Here is a 12,082-nt window from a genome sequence, read left to right on the forward strand (position 1 = left end):
AGAAAAAGTTAAAGAAAGAAGGAGAGGAAGGAGAAGAAGGAGGAGGGTAAGTTGGTCATTTAACTTCATAAGTTTAAGTTAAAAAACTCATAAGGGTAATATGGACATTTCCATTTAAACACGAACAGTAGACTGACACCGTCAGGTTTCGGGGGTGTCAAGTAATTGTTTCAAACGTTGGTAATCTTAAGCAAAATGGCCATAGTATAGGGGATGTCTAAGTAATTTTTTCTTTAATTTAATTAAATAGTTTGTGCAACATCATTTAGCCATACATGTGAGTATAGGACATTCATAAAAGGGAGAATATTTGAAAACAAGCATCTAGTAGAAAGACCGGTTCATCCGGGCGAGGTGGGTGCCTAACACCTTCCCACTCTCGTAACCTGATCACTAACCCCGAATCTCTGACCAGACCAACCGAAGTCTCGTAGCCCTTCTAGGGCTACACCAATGGGTCCTAGGCCATAATCCTAGGTGGTGACTCCATTTCAATTTATTATATGACCCCCATGATAATCATTACCCATGAGAAGACGCATTCTTTCTCCCTCCAACAGAGGAGCTATAAGCGAAAACCCTCCACGCAGCGGGAAAGAGCGCCAGACCAGGGTGGATCCAATCCTCACAGCCGTCACCTTAGCAAAGTGACGGTATAGTTGGTCCTGAATGGTTTGTCACAATAGGTTTTATCGTTGGGCATCGTCACCTTAGCAAAGTGACGATAGTAGTTGCTCCCGAACAAGGTTTTGGGCGTCGTCCCCTTAGCGAAGTGACGATAGTAATAGGTTTATCAAATGATTTACCAAATGACTTACCGAATGATTTACCGAATGGTTTACTGAAACACGATTTTATTGTTCAAAAATCCGTTACCCATGAGCAAAGTGATGACAATACTTGCTCACCGAATGATTTATTGAAATGCAATTTTATCGTTCAACTCTGCCACCTATGAGTAAAGTGGTGGTGATGCATGCTCCTGGTGACAAAATCAAGCGGTCTTTTGTCTTTGCCTTTTGACTGTGGGCAAAGGCCTCAGCCAAAGAGGGGCAAATTGTAGACACTGAATTTTGTCACCACTCCCGGCAATGATGACAAACGGACATGAAAGGCTGACAATGTCCCCTGAAACCCATCCTCCAACACCTTAGAAACATAAAAAAATCAAAAAACACCTCCGTTCACCCTGAAAGGCGTACACCATATGTGTGATAACATTGCAAACTGGCGCGGCCCCACCATGCAGCACCACAACTTGCACGGCCCCGTAAGGCAAGGCAGCCCCACAAGGCCGCGCGCACCACGCAACCCCACCCTACGGTGTCACGCCATGCAGCCCCACCTGGTAGCCCAACCTTAGTTCCCAGCTTTGGAGCCTAGTCCCTCTGTCTGAAGTCCGGCAACCTAAGCTTGATTTTTTGACCCAATTTGCATCCATTCCTTGAAAGGTCCTTATGGCCTAGTCACTCTATCCGAGAGTCGAGGGTTCTGCTCCCAAAACCTCGCGACGCCGATACTCTGCTGCAGTTGTTTCGATTTGGTCTCTGTAGACCGTTACTCTATCCGGCAAAGTCCAATTCAATCATCGCAAGCCGTTACTCTGCCCGACAGAGGACAAAGTCAGTCGTTTGTCTCCACTTGAGCCGGGGGATGTCTTTTGCATTGTATTTTTCATAATTGCATTGGTTGAAAGCATACAAGTATACATTTCTATCGTTAATCTTTTATTGCAGCACAATGTAGTCCTTTAAGCATTCTCGTGTAGTGTACAGTAGTTAGTGTAAATTAGTTTAATTTTATTTAAGTAATTTGTGCATAATTTTAGCCTTGCATGTTGGTATAGGATATTCATATAGGAAGAATATTCAAAAACAAGTATCTAGTAGAAAGACCGGTTTACCCGGGTGAGGTGGGTGCCTAACACCTTCCCACTCTCGTAACCCAACCACTTACCTCGAATCTCTGACCAGACCAAATGAAGGGCTACACCAACGAGTCCTAGGCCATAATCCTAAGTGGCGACTCCATTTCATAATTATTGTATGACCCCCATCCCTTGATAAGTGATAACCATAACCCCGAGAAGACGCCTTCTTTCTCTCTCCAACCGAGGAGCACAACAAACCCCTTCGAGCTGTGGGAACGCGGCCAGGAAAGGATCCTCACAATCCCAAAATTCCTTGACTTTTCAACATATAGTAGCCATCATAGGGCTAGGGTATGAAGCACCAGAGAAAGGAGGCAATGGTAAAGAAATGAGCCAAGAATTCTAGAAGGCGACCATTTCCAAGAAGAAGAAACCATCTCCATATCAAGGAAGGGGGAGCTTCCCTTACTGCGGAAACATTGAGCCATGGTTTGATCATGACACTAGAGGTCTCCAGCTAGGATTTGAAGTCTTCTTTCAAGACAACATTGATTGGGTAGCCCTCAAAGTGGAGCATATGAAGTTGAAAGCTGCTAGAGAGGAACTGGATGTCGGGGGATTGTTTGAGATAGCCATGATTTCTGCGGGGGATGAAGAAGGGTCAAAACCTTATCTGTTAATTCACCCCCTCCAAGAACCAATTGTAAACTTGATTACTGTCTCTGAAAGGTTTAATGAGATAGAGTCTCAGGGAAGGTCAGCTCCAAGTTAGTCCCATTTGTTAATGAGTCTGTTGTAATCAAGGAAGATAGTACCTTCCAGTCTGTCGAGTTTGCTTGTACCCCTGCTTTCATCATGAATGAAATCAACCATTCGAGTATGTCTCCTCTTCTGATTCTTCTTTTGATTAAGATGATATCCTTGAACACCATCATTTAATAAAGCAATTAAAATAAAGAAAGGCACAACCTGTTGGAGGGGACATATGCTCCATAAATTTAGGGACTGAGCAATGCCCCCGAATGATTAAAATTGGTTCCTCAGTCACTGAAGAGGAAGTTGGTCAAATCATAGCCCTGTTAACAGAATTCCAAGAAGTGTTCGCGTGGTCCTATGAGGATATGCCTGGTATCGATCCAAAGATAGTGCAACATCAAATGCCTACTCATCCGAATGCACGACCCGTCAAGCAGAAGCCCAGAAGAATGCGACCTGAATGGAGCGAGAACATCAAGGAAGAAGTCATCAAGTAGTAGAATGAAGGATTCCTATAAGTGACACAATACCCTCAGTGGTTGTCCAATGTTGTCCCTGTACCCAAGAAAGATGGGAAAGGGAAGATGTGTGTGGACTTTCGGGACCTCAATAAAGTCAGCCCCAAGGACGACTTTCCCTTGCTACACATTGACATATTGGTCAGCAACATGGCAAAACATGCCCTATTTTCATTCATGGACGGATTCTCCAGATATAATATTGTCTCCCATTCTTAGGACGAAGACCTTGTGCATAGTCCCCTAAAACTAGGGGTATCAAAATCAAATTGAAACCGTGAAACCGTTTAATAAATGGTTCAATTATGGTTTCAAAATTGATACCGTTTAATTAAACGATTTAAACAGAACAGACCGTTTAACACCCTTACCTAAAACATAGGAGCATTAGGCCATGGGAGCAACTTCCTCAAGCATGTTGGAACACCATTCCCAAGAAGGGTTTCAATGCTCAATATTGGTAATGGCATCAATCACTATCGATACTAAAACAATCTTGACACAAATTAGATTGAATTGGACCATATCAGGTCTGAACAAGGTAAACATGCAAAAAATAGTCCCTTTTGTCCAATATTACTGATCTGTATCGGTATCGATCATGGCCAATACTGACAATCTTGACACGAATTGAATTGGATTGGATCATATCAGGTCTGAATAGGGTAAACATGCAAACAATAGTCCCTTTTGACTGTGATGAACCAGATTGGTACCAACTAATCATGTTTTGCCACTTGTCATGAGGAAGCTGAACCGATTTAATAAGCCGATCTGAAGTGGGGTAACTAATCAATGGCCCAGCCATCAATGAACGTGCCACCAATCGATGAGCTACCCTTGCCCAAAGATCGGTCATCAAGCACCATGATCGAGCTCGGTCAACAGGTCGGTTTGGACTCTGCCAAATTGACCTGCTTAGTACAGTCAGCTAATCCTACGCATATCCAGATCATCAACAAGCAAAGATAATTGGCCCCATCTTAACTGAAGAGAACTTGTCTACCAATCAAACTAAACTAGAGGAAGAATTTAACTCAGTAGGTAACCAGTCCGATTAAAGACATGCGTTCCGCATGACCTTCCAGCAACAGGTATCCACCTTGGAGGATGCCACCTACACAAATAGGAGTCACATAAAAAAGGTCTATGGTCATCTAAGGCCCTACACCGATCTACCAGCTTAGCCCTATAAATTGCCATCCCTCGCAACTTCTTACTTTCTCTACTTGGAGATTTATCTGTTGCGAAAGGTCTAATTTAGGCATCGGAGTGACTCTGCCGGTTTAGACCGGCACTCCCTTGTCTAGTTCTATTCTTCTATGTGGGTCAGCTCAGCCACAAGAGAGCACAGTTCGGATTTGGCAGCAACAAATTGGCATTGTCTGTGGGAACTTGCATCGAAAAGTTACAATGGTGACAGAACGATCTGAGATATCCCGACGAAGATCCAGTTGAACTAATGGGGTCACTTATCAAGGAATAGTTTGGATTGATGGACCAAATACTCATCAAGCTACTGGGGCGTTACTGCCACCATCGGCCCCAGTAGCTAGTGCACAACCGCTAACTATAGTGCAAGGCGAGCCGCTTCCTCTACCTCCCCCACTTCTAGTGCACGGGGTTCAGGGGATTGGAGAGGTCGCTCCCCCAGTAGCCCCAATGGTAGACCTTCCTACCTTCGACCTGAATGCACCCGAACTAATGCATAGGTGCACAAACTTCGGCTTCAAATTCTGGAGAGCAACGCCTTATTCATAGCTTGCTTAAGGCAGTTTGAGATAGCAAATCAGCCCCGACCCGACCCAGTGATTTCTTCTCCTTTAGAGAGGAGCAGTTGGACAACTCAGCGCTTCTAGAGCCGAGATAGTTCTTCAAATGCAAGGCAGTACACCCCATGACCACCTAGGACTGGAGGAAATCAAGCTAATGCTTCTAGTGCAATGAGACGAAGTAACAATCAAGCACATGTGACAGCTAACTCAAGACAGACATATAGGGGATTAGGGCGGCAAAGAAATAGCCCACCCGCTATGTGGAGCCGAAGAAGAGCCGACGAGCCAGAGCTCGAGCCCCAAAAGATTGTGGACAATTCACCCTATTGAGCCGAGGAGAAAATCCTAGAGAAACAACTGCAAGAACTCGATGAGTGGATCAAAAGCCTTGATAAAAAGACAACGGGGAATATTCTTTCGTTATGCCGAGTGCACCTGTATTGCAAAGAAATCATGGAAGCACCCCTCCCAATTGGGTCAAACTACCAAGTTTTGACATGTACGATAGGAAGACTAACCTGATCGACCATGTCAACTATTTCAATGCTGTAATGATGATCTATGGCGGGTCGGACGTGGTATCATGCCGAGCATTTCCAGCCTCGTTAAAAGGAGCCGTTATGACCTGGTTCTCAAATTTGAAGCCAAGGTCAATCAACAGTTTCAAAGAGCTCAACAAAGCCTTTGTTATTCGTTTCCAAAGTAGCATTCGGCAGAAGAAGACCGTTGCTAATCTCTTAGCAATAAAGCAAAGGAAGGACGAGCCGATCTGTGAATTCGTGACTTGGTTCACACAGGAATCCTTGGACATCAAGGACCAAGATGATGCGGTCGCTTACAATGCCCTTTGCAGTGGTATAACTGATGAAGAGTTAACCAAGTCTCTTGTCTTGAACCCAATTGAAGGAATGGCCGATCTCATGGACCGATGCCACCAATATGCCAACATGACTGAGGTCCTTGCAGCTCAAAAGGAGACGAGTGGAGTTCAAGAGAGAAAAAGAAGTCATGACAAGGAAGATAGGAGAAATGACCAACGAGATGATTGGAATGATGACAAGAGATCAACGTCAGATCGCACAGAGAGAGAGAGAGAGAGCCTAGAATATACGCCACTCAACGTCAGGAGGTCTGACATCCTGATGAAGATCCAAAATCGCGGGTTGCTTTGTTGGCCCGATCTGATATACTGCAAGGCAGAAGATAAGAACCCGCACAAATTCTATCAATTCCACAAAGATATGGGGCACGATACCAAGGACTGTAGGTAGCAAAAGAGAGATTGAAAAGTTAATTCGTGAAGGCCATCTTAGCTACTACATTGATAAAGGAAAGAGTCACAAGAAAACCGACCGACCTGAACAAATGGAAGAAAGGAGAGAACAAAAAATGATCCGCGAGAAGAGAAGGGGTCGAACTAATAAGAATCGATCGAGACAACTAACCCAATATTAATACCTATATAATCGATAACAATATGATTAGACAAAAACAACCAATCTGATTCCGATACCAAAAACCGTGTTCTCGAGCTGAAATTATGATGATTAGTGCCACGTGTATCCACTTCATGTGTATGCCAGGACTTAGGTTTCTTCCAGCCGTACCGAGAGCTGAGGATCAGCCCAGCAAAAAACAGGGGATTTGAGTAGCCCTATGAAATGACCCAAACACCCTTATTTATTTATTTTTTTATGATAAAGAAAAGCACAAAGCAAAGGGGATTATACAGTTGAAAGTAAGGGTCCTGAGCAAGCGTTCCTAGCCATATTCCTAGCTAAAGTTAGACATAATCTATCACCAAACATAGAATAATTTACATCCTGAGTACAATTAGAGATATATAAAAAGTCTTTAAACAGAAACCATGGCCATGAGCATTTGGTTGGAGATGGAAGAGTATTCGCAATCAGCTTGTGATCGACCCAGATTGCTTTAATCTTCAACCCAATACAGGCAGCACGGTCACAACGTCTCCGAAGAGCAAAAAGAGCGGCCACCAATTTTGAAGAGTGTGGAATAGTTCCTGTATCAAAAAACTTTAGTGTGCCATCAATCAAAAAGATATAGGACCATCCAGCTGTAGTTAGTCCAGTGCTAGAGTATCCTGCACAAATTAAAATAGTAAAATTAAACCTAGGAAGTTTAAAAGAAGATGGAGGAATTGATAGGGAATCAACATGGTCCATTACAGCCAAGGACGAAGATGTGGGAGGGGGGGATATGTTGAGATCCGAAATCCACTTTTGAATGTTTTTTAAAACCCAAATAGGATCCGACTTTTCCAAAGCCACCACAACTCTATTTCTAAGAGCCCAAATAAAATAACATGTAATAAAGAAAACACTAAAAAACCATAGACATAGATGTTTGTTAGACTTGAACTGGAGAAAAACAGAAAGGCAGATGGATTTGATATCAGCCAAGGATATACGGTCGGTTCTTAGCCCCAAAGGACCTCCCGCCCAAATGTGTTTGACCCAATCACAAGAAAAGAACAGGTGCCATGATGATTCAACACCAGTTCCACATAAAGCACAAGTGGAGTTAATCTGGATCCAGTTCGAGAGAGTATCCTTAGTAATAAGTCCTTCGGAAGCGCTCGAACTTTCGACTCTGAAGTCTCAAGATTGCGCTGGTTAATAAGAATGGAGAGTTAGAGCGCTACAGCACATTATTCGGAATGGGCTAGCCGGCTAGGTAGATATAAGCATAATGTCACGGCCTTAGACCTTATTAAGCAACCGCGCTTGTACTTAGCACTCTTGCTAGTACTAAGTTAGCCTTTCACCACTCCTTGAGGGACTTGAGAAGAGAACTTAGAGAAGATAAGAGAGAGTTTGAAAGAATGACCTTGAATTGAACTTTGAAAGCTTGAGTACAAGGCTTGCTAACTTACTTGTTTGGTTGGTTGGGTGGTTGGATGGTCCAAACACCCTTGTTTTGCTGAACTGATCCTTCGGCTCCCGCCGCCACAGCTGGAGAAGAGCCAAATTGGTGTGTGCCAAACCCGCGGCGGGAATGAACCGTATTTGACGGGCAAAGTAGTGACGATGGATATTTGAAGCCGCTTCCCTGTCAACATGCTTTCCTCCGACGGAGCGCATCTGTAGCGACCCAATTCAACCATGGCCTTTCGTTTTTCACCATCACTTCCAATCCAAGAGAAGAAGAAGAAGAAAATCAGATGGAAAGAAAGGGGATGTGAAAAAGAGTCAAGAGTCGGAGAAAAGTATCATAAAAAGTTGATGGAAAGAGAGGAGAAGGGAATTGCAACTTTTGTTTCGAAATCTATTCGAATTCTCTCCTTCTATGTCTGGAATCGACAATCCTAAGAATAATGCATAAAAAGGAATCGGGAGTGGTCGGTTACTGAATGATTGATGGAGGAGGAGGAAGACCAGCTGAGCATCAGCAGTGCAATGGATGAGGAAGAGACGTTCGAGGACCCCGGAACGCCCCTTTCCGTCATAGCAGAGGCATTTGAGGAGCTCGCGAAGACCGTCTCCATCAACTCCGAGGATCTTCGCTTGGTTCCTTTCTGCGATGCCTGTTCCCTTGTCTCCGTTCTCTTTGGGTGCCTCGGCTTCGCTTTCAAATTTGCCGAATTGGAGTACGTCGCCAAGGTTTGTTACCTTAGGTTATTTTCTCTTTGTTTCTTTCATTTTGATTTTGCGTATAATGGAAAATGTTTTTTCATTTTGGTTTCGTTCAATGGGTGAATTAGTATAACTTTTGTATTCTAAAATTATTCTATTTGCAGCACACCTTTAGTAAATGGAATAATCATGTGATGCATTTGCGATGTGCGCAGCACTTGGTATATGCAATTCCGTTATCTGTGTTGGTTGTCTTAGATGGAAAAAATAAAACCAAATTGAAATCCTGGAGAACCCACATTTCCGAGAGTTCTTGCAATAATACCAATTAGAAAATTGGACGTATCATTCCATAGTTTACTCCATAAGCTGTTGAGATTTTTAATGCACACACTCTCACACTCCTAGTGGATTTACTCTCTTCTGGGTTGGATCAAATTCTTAACGCATTGATGCCTTGATCTATAGAAGACAATAGTTGACATCCAGAGTTAATGAAGAAAACCAAAAATAAAAAGGATCCTACTTTTATCAGTTGTACTTATATAGAATCTAAGCTTATGAAGTTGCGAAGGAGAGAAAGAGAGAGAGAGAGAAAGAGAGAAAGAGAGAAAGAGAGAAAGAGAGAAAGAGAGAGACTCGTGGTTTGGCAGTGTTGTTGGTTTTTGATACTGAAGGTTTGAAACCAGGCTCGAAACCAAAATATTTCTTCGACGAAACTATACACTTTTTCCGACAAGTTTTGATGATGGGTTTTGAGGGCCAAATGACCAAATTAAGTCCTGAAACTTTTAGGACACCCTATTTTAGGAACCCTTAGGTTTTAAAAAATACACCCAAAATGGTAGTTGGACTTAGGACCCTAGGTTGATACTAATATGGCCTATTCCACATAATGTTTAGTACTAGAACATATGCAATTCAAGTAAAACAACTTAAATATGAATTAGTAATGAATGGACAAAGTTATAAACCATTAAATAAATCACACATCATACATGGTTAATTACAAAGAGTCAAATATATTAGTGAACAATAAAAGCAACAAGTCACCCCTATGCCCATCCTAGAGTCCTACTCTCCTAGTACCACATCGAGTTTTGGGCATGATCAAAACCATTAGAATGATTTGCTGCCGAATCAAGTTATCTTTTGGCTGTATCACAAAAGTTGGTCATGTCATAATATGGCTGAAGAAACGCTCAAAGTCTTCCACAACAGCCCTATAAATGGAATCATCAACATACTGGAGGTGCACTAACCTAGGGTATAGATCTCTGAATTGTGAGGTACTTGATTGATAGCCACTACTACTGGGTGGTGGCTATGGAACCGTCCCCGGCATGTATGGTTAGGGGGCCAGGAACGAGAAGATATTTTGTACAAAATTTGACCCAGTGCGTGATTAACCCTCACTATCTTTCATCTTTCATTTGTCTTTTTTTCTTTTTTCATTTCTCACCTCTTTCCCCATCTCTCTTATCCCATCTTTTCTTCCCTTTTTTTTGGGGGGGGGGTTAGAACACTGTTTTCCCTACTTTGTTTTGTTTAGATCCATGTAGCCAACCCTATTAAGTTGGGATAAGACAGAGTTTGTTGTTGTTGCGTGACTAACCCTCATACTCAGAGGGTATTGACGATGAATAGCTAAACTGCCCATAGCCCCCATACCCAGCATAGTCGGAATCAGTTCTCCCTGTGGCATATGTTGGTGCACGCCATTGCCCCATACTACTCTCTACTTAGGACTCCAAGAGTATCAGTCAAGCTCATTACATCGACGTCCATGGACTCCATTCTATCATCCGCCTTAGGTGGTGGTATGAATTGACGATGCTTGCCTCTTGAGTAGCTTGTAGTATGGGGGGCACATGCACTGTTGTCCTCATCCTGGGTGGCATGATCGAATCGAGTCTCGTCTATGAAGCTGATCGGCTCAGGCTCAGGCTTAGGCTCTAGCTCCAACTCTGGCTCATGGTACCTCTTAGGCTCTCATATACCTATATGTCCACCGTCACCACCACCAACACCAATGGTAGTTCTCAGGCTGTCACACATCCCTATATGTCATCATCATCATCAGATGGGGACGCTGTGCGAGTGTAGCCACTAGAATGCAACAAGTAGATGTCCTCATCATCATCCCTGCTAGCATGATACTCAAAAGGTCGTTGTGTCTGTGAATGATCTTGAGATGTAAACTCGTTGCCATCAATACCCATCTGAGTAGCTATCTTGGGGTCGGGCATAGTTGTCATGGCGTCGTGGCGCTGGAGAGGGTTGCATGGCGACCCTCTTTGATTTCTTCTTCCTATCTCTCTTTCCCTCTTCGATTTCTTCTTCCTGTCTTCGATTTCTTCTTCCCTCTTCGATTTCTTCTTTCCCTCTTCAATTTCTTTCAATTTCTTCTTTCCCTCTTCGATTTCTTCTTCCTGTCTTCTTTCCCTCTTCGATTTCTTTCGATTTCTTCTTTTCCTCTTCGATTTCTTCTTCGATTTCTGAATTTTCTTCTTAAAACTTGAGAAACAATAGAGAAAAAATAAAACATGGCTTGAGTATACATCTATTAACACATTAAAAATAGAGAAAATAAAAAATAAAACATGGTCGACCGTTGCCATGGCGGGCGACATGTCGATATATCGACGTGACACCCCTCCACCGACTTGGATCGCCGTGACGCCGTGACAACTATGGGGTCGGGCCTACACCCAAGCCGATCCATGTAGGGCTGCCTCAATTCCTCACCCACTTGTACAGGGGATCCTCCTCCTCATTTGACTCCACTTGGAAAATGTTGGCAAGCTCGATTGGATCTTTATCATCCCCTATGCCTATGTGTATGTGTTGCATCTTCAGTCTCATGTTATAATACACATACACCAATTGCTCCAACCGTGCTTGATCCAATCGATTTCACCTCTTGGAGTGGATGAGTGAGAAATGTACTCTAGTTGCGCTCACATCCGGAGGCGGAACATGTTTAGAAGAGCACCTTTATTGCTATCTTTCTCAAGTTAGGTGTATCACTCCCATAGAGCACCCACCATTCACCTACATTAGGGTATTAAGATTATTCATGTTAAGTGATTGTACTTGGTACATATGTATATGAATTGAATGGAGACAAATGACAAATAATGCAGTGAACCTAACAAGAGTTGTGGTTTCTTGACCAGATTTTGTGGTTGCACGGCCGAAAGTCCCAAAAGCATCCTTGAAAGTCTTTATCTATACTCATTTCAAACATGCGAAATGTTACATGCCTTATAAATACTTGACAAACTAGTGACTACCAAGTCTCACCTCATTATTGCACCTCGACTGTACAGTTGCATTTGGCTCCAACTTGACCACCACATTTTCCACTGCATCTATCATTGATTGATGCATTCCAAGTCGGCGCTTGTATTAGTATTTGAAATTGAGATAGTATGTTGGGGGATAATATAAAGAACTTGTCAATGCTTAAGAATATGTAATGGAATGTAAATCAACTTGAGTACCTTAAACTAAAAATATAAATTCACCAGCCTAGACAGTGAATGGCATCAAGTGCTTCTC

The 12,082-nt window shown here is 42.9% G+C and overlaps 1 protein-coding gene across 1 annotated transcript in view; it reads left to right on the forward strand.

Moving 5' to 3' along the window:
* Positions 1-8,239: 8,239 nt before the first annotated feature.
* The window catches only part of LOC122661513 (ACD11 homolog protein-like), a 31,921-nt gene continuing 28,078 nt past the window's right edge, over positions 8,240-12,082 (forward strand). Inside the window, exon 1 of the mRNA XM_043856928.1 lies at positions 8,240-8,545. Within this exon, the coding sequence (XP_043712863.1) occupies positions 8,303-8,545 (243 nt within the window). The 5' untranslated portion in view covers positions 8,240-8,302. The remainder of the gene's footprint in view (positions 8,546-12,082) is intronic.

Source organism: Telopea speciosissima, chromosome 1, assembly GCF_018873765.1.
Source record: "Telopea speciosissima isolate NSW1024214 ecotype Mountain lineage chromosome 1, Tspe_v1, whole genome shotgun sequence".
Lineage (NCBI taxonomy): Eukaryota > Viridiplantae > Streptophyta > Magnoliopsida > Proteales > Proteaceae > Telopea > Telopea speciosissima.